This window comes from Rissa tridactyla, chromosome 1, assembly GCF_028500815.1.
Source record: "Rissa tridactyla isolate bRisTri1 chromosome 1, bRisTri1.patW.cur.20221130, whole genome shotgun sequence".
NCBI lineage: Eukaryota > Metazoa > Chordata > Aves > Charadriiformes > Laridae > Rissa > Rissa tridactyla.
In genome coordinates, this window is record NC_071466.1 from 203,429,613 (window position 1) to 203,446,598 (window position 16,986).

General features: G+C 35.4%; 2 protein-coding genes across 2 annotated transcripts in view; one reads left to right on the plus strand and one right to left on the minus strand.

The window, feature by feature from the left end:
- COG5 (component of oligomeric golgi complex 5) overlaps positions 1–16,986 on the plus strand; it is a 191,326-nt gene that overhangs the window by 25,981 nt on the left and 148,359 nt on the right. The window lies entirely within an intron of this gene.
- On the minus strand, positions 7,351–8,673 carry GPR22 (G protein-coupled receptor 22). Its single transcript, XM_054198459.1, has one exon. The coding sequence runs from the start codon at positions 8,650–8,652 to the stop codon at positions 7,351–7,353; it is 1,302 nt and encodes a 433-aa protein (XP_054054434.1). The 5' UTR covers positions 8,653–8,673.

The window sequence follows — 16,986 nt, forward strand, 5'->3', positions numbered from 1 at the left end:
TTGTGCCTTGCCTTAAAGATCAGTGAAGGTGTTGCTGTATGTAATACAAAGTAATGAGTACTGTAGAGTAGGATTTAATCCTTGCACATACGAAACAGTTTTAAAAACAGACTGTTTTCACAGGAGTGGTTTTTCCTCCTTGTTTCCCAACTCATGCATATAATTTTCAAATATTAGTTTTCATCTAGAATTTTATGGACTCTTCTCAGTTATGGTTTGAAAAGTAAAGTAGTCCAGTCTTTTTATTTGTTTACCGTTCAGGTCCAACTTTGCATTGCTTGCAGGCACCAAATCTGATTACTGGCTTTGTTACCTTAAAGGTAGACCCTCTTCAGCTGAAGAACCTGAAGGTCTCATATCTATTTTCATGTCATTTCAGGGAAAGATGTGAAGACCTAACCTCATTAAAAGAAGGAACATCCTATTATTTTCAGAACATACTGTTTCTATGGCAGATTGTTTACAATTCCAAAGATTCCACACCCTCCCCCCACCCAATTTTTAGCTGACCTAACTTAACTTGCAAACTAAAGATGTAGTAGAAACTTGAGATTTTTGACTGAAACAAAGTTGGGCCATAGTCTCAGTGACCAAATCAGAAGTTTCCCACTTTTATTCCACTTTATTTAAACTGCTTCTGGAATCTGCACTGTAAGCTGTACAAATCAGGCAAGACTTGTCAGAAGCTTCTTGAATACATTAGTCTTTTTAAAGATGTCTTTAACATGTCTTCACATGCACTTTTTTGTGCTTTATCCGTGTTTGATACTACTGCAGATGAGCTGTGTAGCTCTATTTTACATTTATGGGCATATAACCTCATACAGTCAAAATTATCAAACTTAAATGTTTGTTCCCATTTAAACATAGAAAATGAAGTGATTCACTCAATTTGGAAATTTCTTATGATTTGATGTTTGCTTGGTAACTGTTCAGAAGAAGAATTTATAATTCAAGTAACGCTCTTGTTTTTATTACATGCAAATATACTCCTAGAAATTCTGTTGTATCTGAAAAAAAAATCTCTCATGAAATACCTCACTGACTGCAGTAGCAACAAATACATATGCTAAATCTTCCTACTTTAGCTATATTGTATTCCATATAGGTGTGTGGTATTTTGGCATAACACAAAAAATTAGTTTTCTGTGAGAGTTCTTTTTGGGTGAGGTATTTAGTGTGTGTAAGCCACTGTTGTTGTTATTGAACCACATAACTTGGCTAAAACCTTCACTTTGCCCACAAATTCTTTTCACATATTTTCTTTGTTCTCATTCATTGATAGGTCTCACTTACTAGCTATTAGAGCTGTTAGCAGGAATAATTGATCTTCCTCGTTATTGTTAAGGTGTTTTACAGCAGCAGTGCTCACATTCACTTCGTGTTTTGTGATGATACATATATTGCAAATACTGTTCCCATTTTCTTTTTCTTTATGCATGTTTTCATCACACTGGTAAATGCAACCTAGTGCAGAAAGTATCATTGATATTTGTAATAATTTACTAATGTGGGAAGCTGTCCTTTTTTTCTACTTCTCCCTTCTCTGTTTATTTGTGACAGGGACTTATGAAGAATATCTTGAAATAAGATTTGGAAGAAAACCATGGTACAGAGTAGCAATAGATTGTCATCAGTTATACTGTTTTTTCCCCCCTACTAATTGAGTTTAAATTGAGTTTAATTTGAAGTAAAATCTCACAACAGATTGTGAGAGATCCTAGTACAGTTGAAAGTAAAACTGTGCTAATACTGCTCTGTTAATAACGGTCTGACATAGCCAGAGCGACAGATTTTACAGCAATAATGTTTCAGCAGTGACATTGATTTGTTTATCAGATATGGTATCAAGTTAAACTGTTGCAAGATAGGATAGGAAGTTAGAGATCGTTTGTAGCAGGGTAACAGAAACCAAAAGTATTTCCAAAAACCCAGCTTGGAAAGGAAACAAGGGCGTGCTGTTTGCCAACAGTTTTGTGCCGTCAGCCTTCCCGCCTGCTTGCCTGCCTGTGCAGTGGCAGGAATCAGAATGAGGATATAGAAATGCATATATTCAAAGGATAGAATTAATCCAAACTATAAAAAATAAACTATGTCTTAATAATTACAGATTATTATACCACAGAACTTTCACTGTAAATCTTCTGTTTTTTCATTTTAACTGAATTTCTTTTCATTGTGTGAGAACTTCTTTGTAAAATACGAAAGCAGCTGATACAGAAATCTATAAAATAAATATACAAGAAGATATTTCTTCCGTTCTGGCTCAATTTATAATAGTCACTGAAGTGTAATTTTAACAAATAACATAAAGATGTCTAATGATATTTCTTCTTCAAGTTATTACTCTACAAAAATAATTAAATTGAGATAACAAAGCAGTAATCGAAAACATACTGTGGTAGTGAAACACTCTCGGAGCATCAAGACAAACTAAAGTTATCTGACCGATTCCAATTTGAGGGAAAATTCAACGGCATTTTTAAAAATTTATCACTGGGAACAGACATCTAATAACATTTTGGGCCTGTTCTTGGAATGCATGTACTCTGTATATACTTTGTACTTGGTAAAATGTGTAGTTTATCTCTGGGAAAAGAGATAGTAGAATAATGCATACTCTTGATTTGTCTGTTATTCTGTATATAATTTATTAAATCAAAAGCCTTTTCTGGAGTTGCTGTTCATACTGCTCTCCCCTCTCCTCCCAGCAATTTTGGCAAAACCATGTATCGCACTTGATGATTCAAAGATAAATTCTTCTTGTATTTCTGTTTATTACAATCTAAAAAATAAGGTTACCATTCTTTCCATGGCAGGTGCATGTTGCCCTCCACCTTTCTATGGTCCCGATCGCCATAGCTGCCTTACAGCCGTTCCTTCCACCTGCCCTTTTGACCTGTACTCTCCACCTACTTCACATCGTTTGTTTTTAACACTCATTGGGTATGAGTCAATTTTGATTTTCCTATTAGTCAGTTATTATGTCCTTTCCCCCCCGTTCTCCCTCTTTTTCTCTTTTACCTTTTTTTTTCCGACCCCCCACCAAGCAAAACAAAACCCAAACCCTGTGTTTAATTTTGCTTTTTGAAAAGCACAAGTGTTCTATGAAGCAGAAAAAGGAGAAAGTAATTACAGAGTCAGATTCTTCTCTCCTGTTGGTGTAAGACAAATAAATTCAGTGATATTACAGCAGAATGTGTGAAGTAGGAGTGGAATTTGTCAGTTATAAAGCTGGAAGATTTTAAGCTGGAAGCTGGTTGTCCTTAGCTATATGTTGGAGGTATTTTGTTTGAACAATGTGGGGGGAGAAGGGTAAGTTAGTGTTTTCTATATTTTTTTAATGCTACATTGAAACTTTGCTAAAGAATGCTGTATTGTCTCATCTTAAAAGAGTTTAATGGCAATTGGTAACTAAAACGCTTTTTTCAGAGGAAACAAACATGTGTAAAATACTCAGCTATCAAAGAATTCTGATGACTAGCACATACATTGATGTTGAAAAAGAACTATTATGTGCATTGCAATATGATATATGTAACAGTTAACACAGCAGAAAAATTCTTCCTTGTGCCCTGGTAAATTATATAGCTTGTTGAATGTATTCTTTTGCTTAAAAGGGAAAAAAACAAAGGTGGTGGTGAAGAAGGTGTCTTAAGTATATGCGTGGTGGGGCATAGTGCTTGTCTGTCCAGCTCAGAGATACTCTTACCAAAAACCCCTCCATATAAATAGAAGATAGGTGCTAATGTTGAACTCGACTTTTGGTGCATATGGATGTATAATAATTGTGTATTATTGAACGTGTGTGTTTATGTAACAGTGAAGGAAGAGAGGTGTATTGATCCAATATATATATGGATGCATACATTTTGAATCTAATACATGTAGAAATCACTGAAGGTATTCCTGTTCCCCTGGCACTAATGAAGTAAATAGAACTTCTGTTTGTAATCCGTAAAAATTGTCACCAACTTGAAACTAGATATTTGTGATGTATTTGCATTTCTGTTTTACTGGTTTGTGATGTATTAGTGTGTTAAGGTGTGCTTCTTGAATATTCTAATCGATACTGGCACTGTACTCAGCTTTTTCGTATTTTTAGCGTGGGCTAACCTGATTTTACAATGTAAAATTGAATGGAAATGTGTTTGAAGTTAAAAGACAGCATAGTCAGATACCAGCTAGCACTTTAGGGACAGAGAACGTGTGGAAAGTGGTGGTGGTTGCTTGTGTTTCTGAGGCGTATTTGCTGGAATTAATGTTTTTAGAGTCCTGTACAATTCTGCTTGCCTTAGGCTGGGTGGTGTGAAATGTAATTGAACTAATGACTCACTGTGGTGAGATCATTTTTAAGAATGCAGTGGGTTTCTTATTGGGCGATACTATGGCATATATTTGCCCTTTTTTCTCCAGTGATACTGCCTATTTTTGCATTCTGTTTTAGTCTGTCTGTCAAGCACCCACAGCACACCTTCATATCCCTCCTAAAATCCTCTTCCGTATCTGTAGGATATACTTCGCTAGTTACTCTTTATTTTGTCTTGTTTGTGTTAAATCTGTCGTCTTTGTGGTACAGATCACGTATGATTCTGTTTTATAATGACTCCTGCGTGTATGTAGGATTGCACATATTCTTACTTGTATTACTCCCTGCTCTATGCAGAATTTTCTTCTGCAGACTTCAAAGTGTACGCCAACATAAGTCCTTTTTTTTCTTTATTTAATGAAAGATGAAGAATGGTAAATGTAAAAATGAACTTGCTTATATTCCTAAAAGCAATCAATGGCTGTGATCGACATAGCCTTTAAAACCTGAACTTAATCTCTCTGACTAATTCCTAGGCTGCATTTTCTCTTTGTTATGAAGTACTGCTTCATTGAATCTGACTTTCTAATGAATGAGCTTTTAACACTAAACGTGTGGTTCTTGAGGATTTATTTAATTTTAAACAGCAAAGTCATGTTGTCGAGAAACCTTTCAAGTCTGAGAGCTTTTCTTAAATGCTTATTTCAGATAAGGACGTGATGTAAGCTTATTCGTGTGTTGTGGTCATTATGATTTCTTTTTTTCTTTTTAAATAAATGAATAGTATTTTTAATTGATTTAAGAATGCTTTATTTGGCAGATAAGGAATCAGTTAAATCATATTATGCCATTAACCCTAGAGATCCCACTTTCTCCTCCTTCTGGTGTTCATAATACAGAGGATAGTGAGGTAGAGAAAGGAAGAAGTATTACAAAAAGAAAAAAATATAGTTCCTGCTTAGGTTTTTTGGGCACATTTCTTTTCAGAAGAGCTTATTCCTGAAAGAATGTTTTTGAAGTGATAAATTTGGAGCATATGGGATTTTTTTTTTTAAAAAGAAGCTTATTGCATAAAACCATTAAGTTTACTTCCCTCCTGCAACCTCTCAAATAACTATTTCAATTCTTGTAGGAAACTAGGAATAGCTTGGATGAAATCAACACTGTGAGTGAGTACAGTTGAATGTGGATGTCATTGGGATTGTTTTTAGAAAAAAGCTAGTGAAATTAATGTTTGAATATATGTTACACAGTAATTTTAGATAACAGATTATTATCAATTAGATAATACAACTTCTAGGTAGAATTTGGATGGTTATAAATGGCTGGTCTTTGAGGAATACGGAGCTGTAGTACTATTTTTTTGAATCTTCTGTTCTGGTAAGGTAAGGCATAAGCCTAAGTAAACTAAGGGACGTTACAAGTACTGCCTTTTTTTTTTTTTTTAACCACAAAAATAGTTTTGATAATATGCATATGATTAATAATTTAATGATGTAATGGAAAATAGCTTTTTGCTCCCTTAAATCTGCAGGTTTTTTTTAATATGCAACTTCAGAAAGATGCTTCAGAAATCCCTATTTTTAATGTAATACTTCAGTCAAACTAGCTCTCATGTTCAAGGATATGCTCTATTGTTGTTTGTTTTGTTTGGTTTTTTTTTTTAATAGAAGCCAATACTTATTGAGAATTAGCCTTTTAATTATACTGGTAGCTGGTGACACACTGAGCAGTTTATATAACAAGACAAGTGAAATCATGCCGATTGATTTTTGCAGTTTTTTGTTTTGTTTCCTTCTCTACCCCCAGCTGGTAACTAAGTCAATGAATGTAGCCACTGTTCATAGAAATTATGATTTTTTTAAAGTGGGGGATAGTGCAAACCGCTCAACAAACTTTTGTTTGTATGAATATCTTAATTCTTGATTACAATGCTATGGATGACGATGGCTTCTTAAGGCTTCTTGATTCTTTATTGCAGATATAAGATGAGATAGAAAAGGGGATGTAGAATGATGGTATACCGTGGTGGTCAAGGAAATACAGAAATTGAGTAGCTAGCAGTAATGGTGACTGGTTTGTGACAAAGCAGTTGCATGGCTAGAACAGAATATCATCAAAGGAGAAGTGAAGTCAAAATAATACAAAAGTTATTGAGGGCAAGAAAATCTTGGCACACTAGAGATCTAGCTAAACCCCTCCAATGTGAAAATCCAAGCCTTTGAACAGGAATGTCTGTGTTGGTTGCATCAAGCCAAATAACTTTCTTGTCTGTGATTTTTGCCTTCATTTAACCTATCTTTTCCCCTTATCCCTTCCACCACTCCTGTGTAATTATTCAAAGTTGTGTGTTTTCTATGTAGAAACTGTAGATCTGGGATTGTATACACAAGACTTTTTTCTTTTCTGAAAAGTACTGTCAATTTTTGGACCAACATGAATTATTTTTTTTCCCTATCAAAATTAATGGATTCTGAGCCATTATTTAAAAGACAGCACATAAATGGCTTTGTCTACGCGTGCATGTTAATTGCATGCTGGAGAAATTTGAATTAAGTAGCTATTTAAGTATGAGGTCAAAATGTGTCCAAGTTGTAGCCGTGGAGCATTCAGAATATCTCTGATCAATACTGTTTATGACTTAAATTTAAAAATATCTTATCATGCAAAATGTTGAACTTGTGCTTTAGAAAAGTATTCCCGAGTGGAATTTTTGTTTAAAAATTCTTTTATATTTACAGAGAAACTGAGCCATACAAATATTTTTAAAAGTTTGCACTTCCTTTAAGGCTATTTATTTTCTAAAAAAGAGGACTTGAATATTTTTGACAAATATACATATGGTGTTACACTAACAAACGGCCATGCAACATATATCTTACATAATGAAGAAATTGAAGATACAAGACCTAGTCTATTTAACATATATATTGAAAATTTACAGTCTCGCCAATAGTTTAAAAAAGTTTTTCTTATTTGGCAGTATTTTTCTACAATTTGTTCAAATATTCCGCTTGATGTGTTTTGGTGAATACTGAAATCTAGTCAGTGACAACCTGAGGTACTAAACATTTCTGCCTTACTTCGTTGTCTTCAAAGGTAATCTTTTTGTTCCTTTTAGGCTCTATCCATGAGTTGTGTATTACAGCGTTATTTGGCATGGGATCTGCTTCCACTATTGAAACAACTCGCTTTTTCATCTTACTTTTCAGAACTTTCTGAAACTTTTGTCTTGTGAATGCATAAAGTAGAGGGTGAAATATAGTTGTTCCGTATGCCATTACTAGAAAACATAATCGCAACTTTACCAAAAGGTCACTTGGGCCCAAACATAAGATGGTGGTGTTTAAAACAGAGATGGGTGTCCAGCAGAGAAGGAATGTTGAGATAATCAAGAGGGACATTCTGAAGACTCTCTTTTGCCGTTCTCGTCGCTCCCGGTGCCGTTTTACGGCTCGGCGGAGAGCAATTATGACAGAGACAGAAGTCCTTACGCCAAAGACGACGTTTCTTCCTGCACTGCTGTGGGACACGTCTGTAGTCTCGTGCTGAGTGGTCAAAGAAATAGTTTTTTTCTTTCTAGCTTTTTTCTTTTGTCCTGTTGTAAATCTTGTACCAATCCGAATATTTAGAGCCTGGAGTATTTTGGTGTACGTGATTAGCATTACTATAACAGTGAAGAAAAAGATTGGAATCTGAACGAGAAGGTGGTAGTACATTCCTAGCTCAGTGTGGTACTCGTTTGTACTCACGCACAAAAGTGTCTTATTTTCCCAAGTACTTGCGCTTCGAAGGCTGAAAAAGTTGACTTCAATGAAAGGAATCAGGAAGGAAAAAAGTGAAATGATCCATATTGATGTCATTAATATCACAGCCCTTCCCATGGTCAGAATTCGATTGGCAGGTTTTACGGAGATGTCGTATCGGTCCAGAGTGATAGCAAAGACGTTGATTGCAGTTGAAACGCTTGCGAAAGAGACACAAGCCTCATGGAAGCAGCAGATGAGAGCAGTGTTACTCTCCAGTGAAAGCAGAAGGATAACTATAGTTAGAGGAATACATCCCACACAAATTATTACATCAAGTACATGAAGGTTCATTGTAATTATGTTACTGACAGAATTGATTAAGTTGGATTTCATACAGTAAAGTACCAGCACAGTGAGGTTGCTGCCAAGTCCCAAAACAATTTCTAACATCAAAAATCCAGTGAGAGAAACTTGAAAGCTTAATGGGTATGACAGTGGTCGGTACATGTTGGTGTCGATGTCATCAATGGCATCTCGAACTGTAATGTTAGATTCAGACTGCATGTTGACTTCCAGAATGGGGGAGAAACACATTCTTTTGTTGCAGTTGTTTTTTCTCCTGAAAGGTGAAATAAAATATGGAACTATTTGATTTCTTTTTTTAACACTTACTGTAGATAAATGCTGGGGAAGGAGGAGGGAGGAAAAGCATCTATTCTTATCAAACTCTTGATTTACTGTACATTTAGAGCTTTAGTTGGCATGAACTCAAAAGCCTGAGGATCTAGAATAGGGTCTTTCCTTTTTAAAGGAAAGCAGGATTTGTTAAAAAAAAAAAAAAAGTGAAAAGCTTCCACTTAAGGAGACAAGGCTTTATTTATAGTGATGTGGTTTTTACAAAGGGCCCATTTGTTGAATAAACTATACTTGTGCATTGCCTTTGTATGGCATTGAGGGTCATTTTAGAAGAATGTTGTTAAGTATTAACAAATTAGTACTCAAGATCACTTTAAAAAGGCTCTCATGGAAAAAGAAAGTGATAGGAACATGGAACACTGTGGCTTACGTATCATAAAAAGAACACTTAAATTATTTATGGCAATTTATCACCCTCTCTTATGAACAGTTTGCAATAGTGTTGTGGGCTTAAACTTGACGTTCTGTAATTTAGCAGGTTTTTACAGAGCTTGAAGACTTCTGTTCACTTTTATCTTTGGTGCATCTACGTGTATGAAGCTTACAACTACAATTTTATATAAGTATATATAATTTCAAATGCAAAACATTTGTGGGTTTGAGGGAATGGAGTTTATTATAAAAATACTACGTTTCCTTTTTCTGATTTGAATATTTAATTTCTTAAGGAAATCAGTGCCTACATGGAATGCAAGAGTATTTAATTTTATTCCAGAATAGATTTAAGGGAATAATTTTAGAAAATAATACTTAAAAAGAAAATTGTCTCTTTCAGGGTTTTTTTTGTTTGGTTTTTTTCGTCATTTGTTTTTTAATACAAACTGCAGTTAAATCCAATGGATTTATATACACAGCATGTTTGTCTTGAATAAGTGAGGTTCAAAAAAAGTAATATTTTTACATCTAGGAGATTTTATATTTTGTGGCTCATCTGCTTTGTTTTACACATACGGATAGGTTGTAAATGTAGCATCTGCATGTAATGCAGATGTTTGTATTATTTATATTGTCAGCCAGCTCTTGAGTTTGTAATTAAATGAATAAATAAAAGAGGGTATTCAGTTTCTTGTTATGATACTTGATGGTTGGGGTTTTTTTAGGTAGCTTTAAATTTAAGAGAGGACATACTTGGCATGAAAATAAATTTAAATGCAGACCTTTGTTCCATTCTGAATACATTAATAATGGATAGCACTAAGGTGAACAAAAATGAGGTCTTTTTTAATGAAAGTATGAATTAAGCACACTTGGGACATAATATGCAAATAGATTTCATCTGCAGTTCTGAAAAGCCTCAATTGCACAGTACTATTAATTGCAAATTGTATGATGAAAATTCTTGGTATGCTTCAACAGCTATTTCACATGTGCCTCAAATACAAAAGATGTAAATTAGAACGTATTAGTCTCAGGTGTGAAATGAAACAAGAAATATTTCAAAAGCTTTGTTTAATTTCTAATTTAGGCAACCTCTATTAGGTTTATTTTAACCCTCAGGAATACGATTTGCTCTGTGTACGCTGCCCTGGCTGTGAATGGATTTCAAGAAACCATTCCAAATGCATTACGGGATAAATGGAGTTCTTTCGTATTAGCAAAAGCCAGGAGGAAATCACAAGCAGATCTGCTAAAACAAATGATGATATTAACTCTAACCTTACACCACCTGAAATTTTGTGTAAAAAAAACCCAAACAAAACAGAACAAACCAAGCAACTTCAGATGTGCTAAGTCTTATGGATAGATTAAACATCACCTCCTTGTTGCATTGTTTAGATTTCAGTTAAATAAAAGCAGAAATGTCAAGGCAGGGATCTAATTTACCCTCTCTGGACGGTGCCCGTTGCCTTGCCAAGGCTGAGGCGAGGAGGGGAGCATGCAACTGCTGACCTACCTGTTCTCTCTGCCTCAAGGGCCTTTCACATCATTGCGGCAGCTTGTCATAAATTGATACAGGGTGTCACTGACAGATATTTGACATGCACTGTAACCTGGAAACCAAGTGGTAGCTGGGCTCTTATTTCATTCCTCGCAGGTATTTTTTTTCTTTTTTTTGTTCCAGCACTTCAGCAGCAAAAAATTCTGATTAAACATGGGGACTTCTTAATTGCCTGAGATGCTTCTACAGACCAGTGCATATTCTGCGTGTCTGTTCAAGCCAGCAATAACAAATAAACCTTCTTTTAAGTGATGTTAATTTCATTCCCCTGTTGCATTTTGTAGCAGCCTGGTTTTAATTTCCAGGTTTAAAAAAAAAAAATAAATTCTTAACTCTGTGTTCAGAGTGCATGTAGACATCCTTTAGTTTATGGTTGCGTTATTTCTTTCTGTAATATTCCTGCTCATTACTTTTGAGTGATGGCTTAGTCAAAGAAGTTGCTATACATCATAAAATCCAGTTCATGTGCTTTGAGAGTAACCATGAGTTACCTAATTTGGTTTATTTTCACTTAAGGAGAATACATAACAGACCATAAAATTGAGAGAAAAGTATCCATTAGTCATTATGACAAATAAGTTATTTAACGAGTAGTATAGAAAAAGCTTGGTTAAACCCTTATTCAGCTTGCTGGTGAAGTATGCATATTCTCCTTTTGGGAATTCATGTTTCATTGTTTCTTCATGCATCGGTAGTTTCCACAATTCTGGTTTTAAATTATAAATCCCCTTTAAGAAATGCTCACCATTTTAAGAATCAATCTTTGCACTCTTCTTTTAATGAAAATCTGAGCAGATGTGTTAGTCCTCCATGTATATTGTTGAAGTGTCGTGCACGTAAATGGTAATACAAGTGTGTTCCATGTTTTGTTTCTAATTCCTTTATGTCTTAAGAATACATTTTAGTGATGCGTCCTGCTGCTTGTAGGTCATACAGCTAGAAAGATACCCGGTCAACTGCATTCTTCATATTGTCAGTTGTAAAACTGAATTAGTTGCTGCATGCCCTTGTGAAGGGGAGGAAAAAAAAGGTTAAAAGTAGGGCTTATAATTTCAAAATAAAGTAATGCAAGAATATATATTTTTAATAGCACTTATTTTATTAAAAGATCTCTGAAATTGGGTCTTACAGATTACATAGAAAATCAGTTAGTGTGTTCACTATTTGCTAGTAAAATCATGTCATTCTTCTGTCAACTTAAAAGAATTTAGGTTTTTGGACAAGTTTCCTGTTCTCCAAATAGCGCAGGTTACAAAAAACCCCAACTAGAAGCAGTAACTGTTGGATGTCGAGAGTCTGTGACTAGAGCTAGAAAATGTAGTTTATACATACAACTCTCTTGTCTTCTAATGAGAAATTGAGCAGAGTCAATGAGATTTATAGAAAATATGTTTTTGTTTAATTTGCACAGTTATAATTTCCTTTCTTGAAATCAATGTTTAGCAAATCCCTGTTTTTAATAAACAGCTTGAATGTACAGGGTAATGAAGGAAATAAGTTTAAAAAAAAAACAATAACAAAAAAGAGGGATTTCTTTATCAATCAGAGATTAATCATATTAGCCAACCTTCATAAAGCAATAAGTATACACCAATTACAGACTGTCTGATCCTTCAAGGAGTAACTGAATAGATCTGTAGCATATTTAACTGCCAATATTTGAAAATACTGCTGTGGGAGGAAAAAAATATTACCGGTTGCATTCTGTGGGTTTTTTTTCCCCCAATACTGTATTAGCTTAAACTGTACTGTCTTTATGTTGTATGACCAAAACAGGTTCTTAATATTCTACAAGACTTTCATACAAAATCACATTTTTTCTACCATTGTGTTTTTAATGGGGAGGGGGAAAGAGCACTTGAAGATTTCCTGGTCTCAAATATAACAAGATACTAGCGCTTAATGTAAGTTGAATCTGATATCTTCCCTTTTTACTCCAATTTTTTTTGTTACATGTTGCTTATTGTGCATACCATAATAAGGAACAGATCTTACCTCCACTAAAGATTTGATAAATTCTCGATGCAGGTGAAGCAGTTCCAGGTTGGAGGGATTCATTTTGTTCACTTGTTGGCAGAGTAGAAGGGAAAGAGGGTAATAAGCATATCTTCAAAAAATGACCTTAATGAAAATTTGTGCCTGTAGTGTGCCATTGTTTCAGCATACTGCTAATGTATACAACTGCTTTAGTTCTGCTTTACAGGCTGCTGCAGTCTCCCACTCTTCTACTGTAGAATCAATAAGCATCTGAAAATACATAATGAAAGTAATTTAACATACTGAAGGCTTCTTGTCTCCAGAGACACCACTGGGATTCAAGCTTTCTAAAAAAGAAAAGCAGTGCTGTTGAGAGGAAAGCTTGCGATGGGCAGCTTTTGCAGAATGACAGCCTACCTTGTCGCTTCTCCTCACTGCAGAGAGATGCAGTGCATTCACTAATTTTGATTGGTCAGTGATGTGGGGCTTAAATTGTGCTTCATATATGGGATTGATGCCCCCCTCCCCCTGATTTATATAAGGATTGTTTTATAAAAGGACTAAATTTACAAATGATTTATGAATTCTGGAATATATTAAGGGTATGCCAGTTTTATTTTTACCTTTTCACTCTTCACTTTGTGTACACTGGAAACCACATGACACTGAAAAAAAAAAAGGGATTAAACGTTTATTACTTAAAAAGCTTCCAACAATCTATATTTGAATTTGCCTACTTTCACTTTCCTTTTTTTTTTTTTTTTTTTTTTTTGTCCTAAGAATGTCTCTGAAATAAAACTGCCTCTTTGACCCATGCCGAATTTCACCTGATGTGTTTATACGCAAGTGAACATTTGGGTCTTGTCCTGAATAAATTATATTCAGGACAAGTTGGTACCCGCATGTATTTTAGGAAAATTTCTGTTGGGATTCACAGAGATTATTCAGACCCTTAGAATGGGTTGATAATTCAGTTTAGTTCATCAATCAGAAAAAAATGATTTTCATGATCCATCACCATGTACAATGTATGTATAGTAGTGTAGGCTGTTAATTGTGTTGAAATGTTAACTTCTAAAAAAAAATCTTGTATGTTCCATAAATCCAACATGAATTTTGCTAGAGACTTCACAGGTTTTTGTAAGGATGTCTTGCATGATGTTCTTGACCTTTGCTGTGCAGGGGACAGGGGGTGTATTCATTTTCACTTTTTTCTCTTGGAACTTATTTCTGATTCTGTTCTATCAGTATAAACAATGCTCACAACCACATAATGAGGAGTAAGAGAAATGTAGCACAATAGCTGTTTTAATTAGTACTAATGCTAAAATAAACTTTGGAAATAAATCCAGTATACAACCTAAAATAATATTTTTTAAAAAATCGGTTTCCTGAAGCAAGTAATTTAAGAATATCTGAGTATAAAATGTCCTCCTGGTAGCATTTCATCTCAGATAAGTATGGGGTGTGGGATTTTTTCTGGTTTTGATTTTTTTTTCCTTGATTTCAAAGATTTTTTTTTTAAAGTTAGATAAAATACTAAATGTTATAACGTGGTTCTTACATAAGCAGCTGTACTAAGATGGCAGTTTTGGTCAAATTTTGATGGGGTCCTCTGTTTTTAAGTTATTAATGCAATTATAAAATGCAGTTGTGTAACTGGGATGTCTGCATTTCTTCTCTTTATTTTTCTCTCAGACAGCCATCCAATGTATTGTTTATCTCTAGGTAACACATACTTTACTTTTTAAAATGGCTACATATCTGTCTAGCGTCTTTCCTATTCCGCACTCTTTTACCTTCAGGAAATAGCTGAATAAAGATTGCAGACACTTTGAACAAAGATCAGTAGGTACCGTCTGTCTGAGTAGCAACTGATTGAGCTCTTGGAGCTGTCTCTGGGTCATCTGCCTCCCAAGAGCTTGAAACCAGTGATACCAGCATAACTCTTAAGGGTGACGTGATAAAGAGGATTCCTGAAATGAAAGCCTAAATACTAATATATTAAAGAGATTTACTTGCTTCACTTTCAGTATGACTTAGGATAAGTAGGGAAGCCTGTCTAAATTTAAACAGATGAATCTCCATCTCCCTTTCTAATTCTTCAGTGTGTGCCTGAACAAGGATGGACATATTGGATGAGCTGCACTCTTAGAAAGAAAAAATGTGCACACGGAGGAAGACTGTAACAGGATTTTGGATATAGTGTGGATATGTAGTTCAAATGCAGGCAAAGGGGTCACGAAAGATTTCCTATATTACGGGAGGTGATAATGGCAAAAGTTTTATCTGCAAAAAGTGTTTGAGAGGAATGATAAGGAGTTGAGTTGTGAACATATCAAGCTTAAGTTTTCTGGAGAGAAAATCAGGAGAAGCAGCAGTACCATATGGAAGCAATCAGGAGTAGGTGGATGGATAGACATGCTTACAAGCCATTGCTGTGCAGATGCTAGTTAAGATGGTGTGAACAGATGACATCATCCTCAAAGGGTAGATAGGGAAGAGTGGGGAAAAAAGAGCCATGTGCAGACACCCAGCATAGACAGAAAAATGTGCCGTTCTTATACCTGTTTCTGTATCAGTACAGAATGGAAGAGAAATAATTTGACTGGTATTTTGGGGTTTAGGGGGGTGAGAAGTAGGGTGGAAAAGAGGATAGAAATATTGGGGAACAGCAGGAGTCTTAAACCAGGTGATTGGAGATGAAGAGTCTTAGGACTGAGAATGGCAACACAAGCGGAGAGGGAGACCCAGAATGTGACAGAGAATAGGGCTGTGAAGAGTTCAGGCTTTTCAATCTGGTGTGGGGAGAAAATAAATAGAGATGCAGGAGCTTGAAGCAGAGTGGAGCAGAAGTGGTGCATGTAAAGAGATGCTGAGTGCACGGGGTAGAAATAACTGCAATTGCCATAGCATACACCCCTGTAGTACTTTTAAATTGGATTTAGGAGCCATAACTGTCTGTTAGAGTATGTTTTTCTGTTTTGCTGAGAGCAGGAAGCCCAAAAATTTGGAACTTGCAGCATATTTCTTGGTCTTCTTCCATCTTTTATCTACTCTCTTACTTTCTACACATGGGAAGTAATGTCCTAGCGTTGACTGGATGCAGTCTGAAACGGTGGTAGGTCAGTTGTAGATCTGGAGGTCTGAACTCTGCTGGTGAGTTGATAAGATCACCCTGAACGCAGCTTCTTGCACTGCAGTTTTTTAAAGAAGCTTACTTTGTTGAAAAGTCTCCTTAGGCTCTCAAGGTCTAGCAGGGCCAAATAAAGTACTCATTTCTCATGTTTTCTATCAGAGTCCTTGATTTTGGAGCTTTAGCATTCTTTTAATGTGCTTTAGGGTTTAACTTTACATAAACGTATCACAGACTGTCTTAACATCCAGGTGTCATGGAACAGACACAGTCACGAAGATCTTTATTCGCACAGTTGGGAAACTGTGTCTGCTTACTTCCCTTGTTCTCTGCATTAGTCTTTTTTCGTTTTCTACGATTATCTCCCCTGAATGCTTCAGCAGTGCTTTCTGTTTCTGTCTTCGGGATGCACATCTTGTTTCCTAGTTTGAATCTTGCTGCTCATTTAGTGGCTGTTCAGAATTTTACTGCTTCCGGATCTAAAAATGTCATCTGTTCTCATGTTTGCAGGAGACTTGGGCTCCTAACTCATACAAATTTTTCAGTGACACATAATCTTTTTAGAGGATAAGTCACTTTTGAAAATGAATATTGGGTGATTTTGGACATCTTGCCCTGGGATTGTTCTTCAGCATTATTTAAATGGTGCACCTGCACAATTCCAGCTGGATAAATCCTCCTGTACCTTGCACTTACCTGTGCTGGGCAGTGTGATACCCAATTCTAGTATAGCTCTTCTGCATAGTTATTGTTTGTATCTGTTCTTGCAGCTTGTGATCCATATCTAAACTGTGTTTCTTACCTTGTTCCATCTTAGTTTCCTTAATTGTTTCCTCAAAAGTCTGTTGCAAAGAACTTTGTTAGAATGTTGTTGAAAATCCAGTAACTTCTATAGCATGAAGGAAAAATAAACAGTGGATAATAGCAGTTTGTGTTCGGGAGTTGTACTTACATGTCCTTGTTATGCTGGATTTATCAAAGTGTCCTGTTTTACCTGGTGCTGAAATTATGGCTTGCTGGCCTGGCTCGTGCTGCAGCATGTTTTTGTGTTGAAAAGGTGTAAATGTGACTCCTGTCCAGTACGCAAGTTCTAGTTGTAAAGGGTTTTATTACTGTTTAAGAGTGATATGCTGAATAGATGACAAAAACTCTGCTAGAATTTATACATAAGTACTATTCT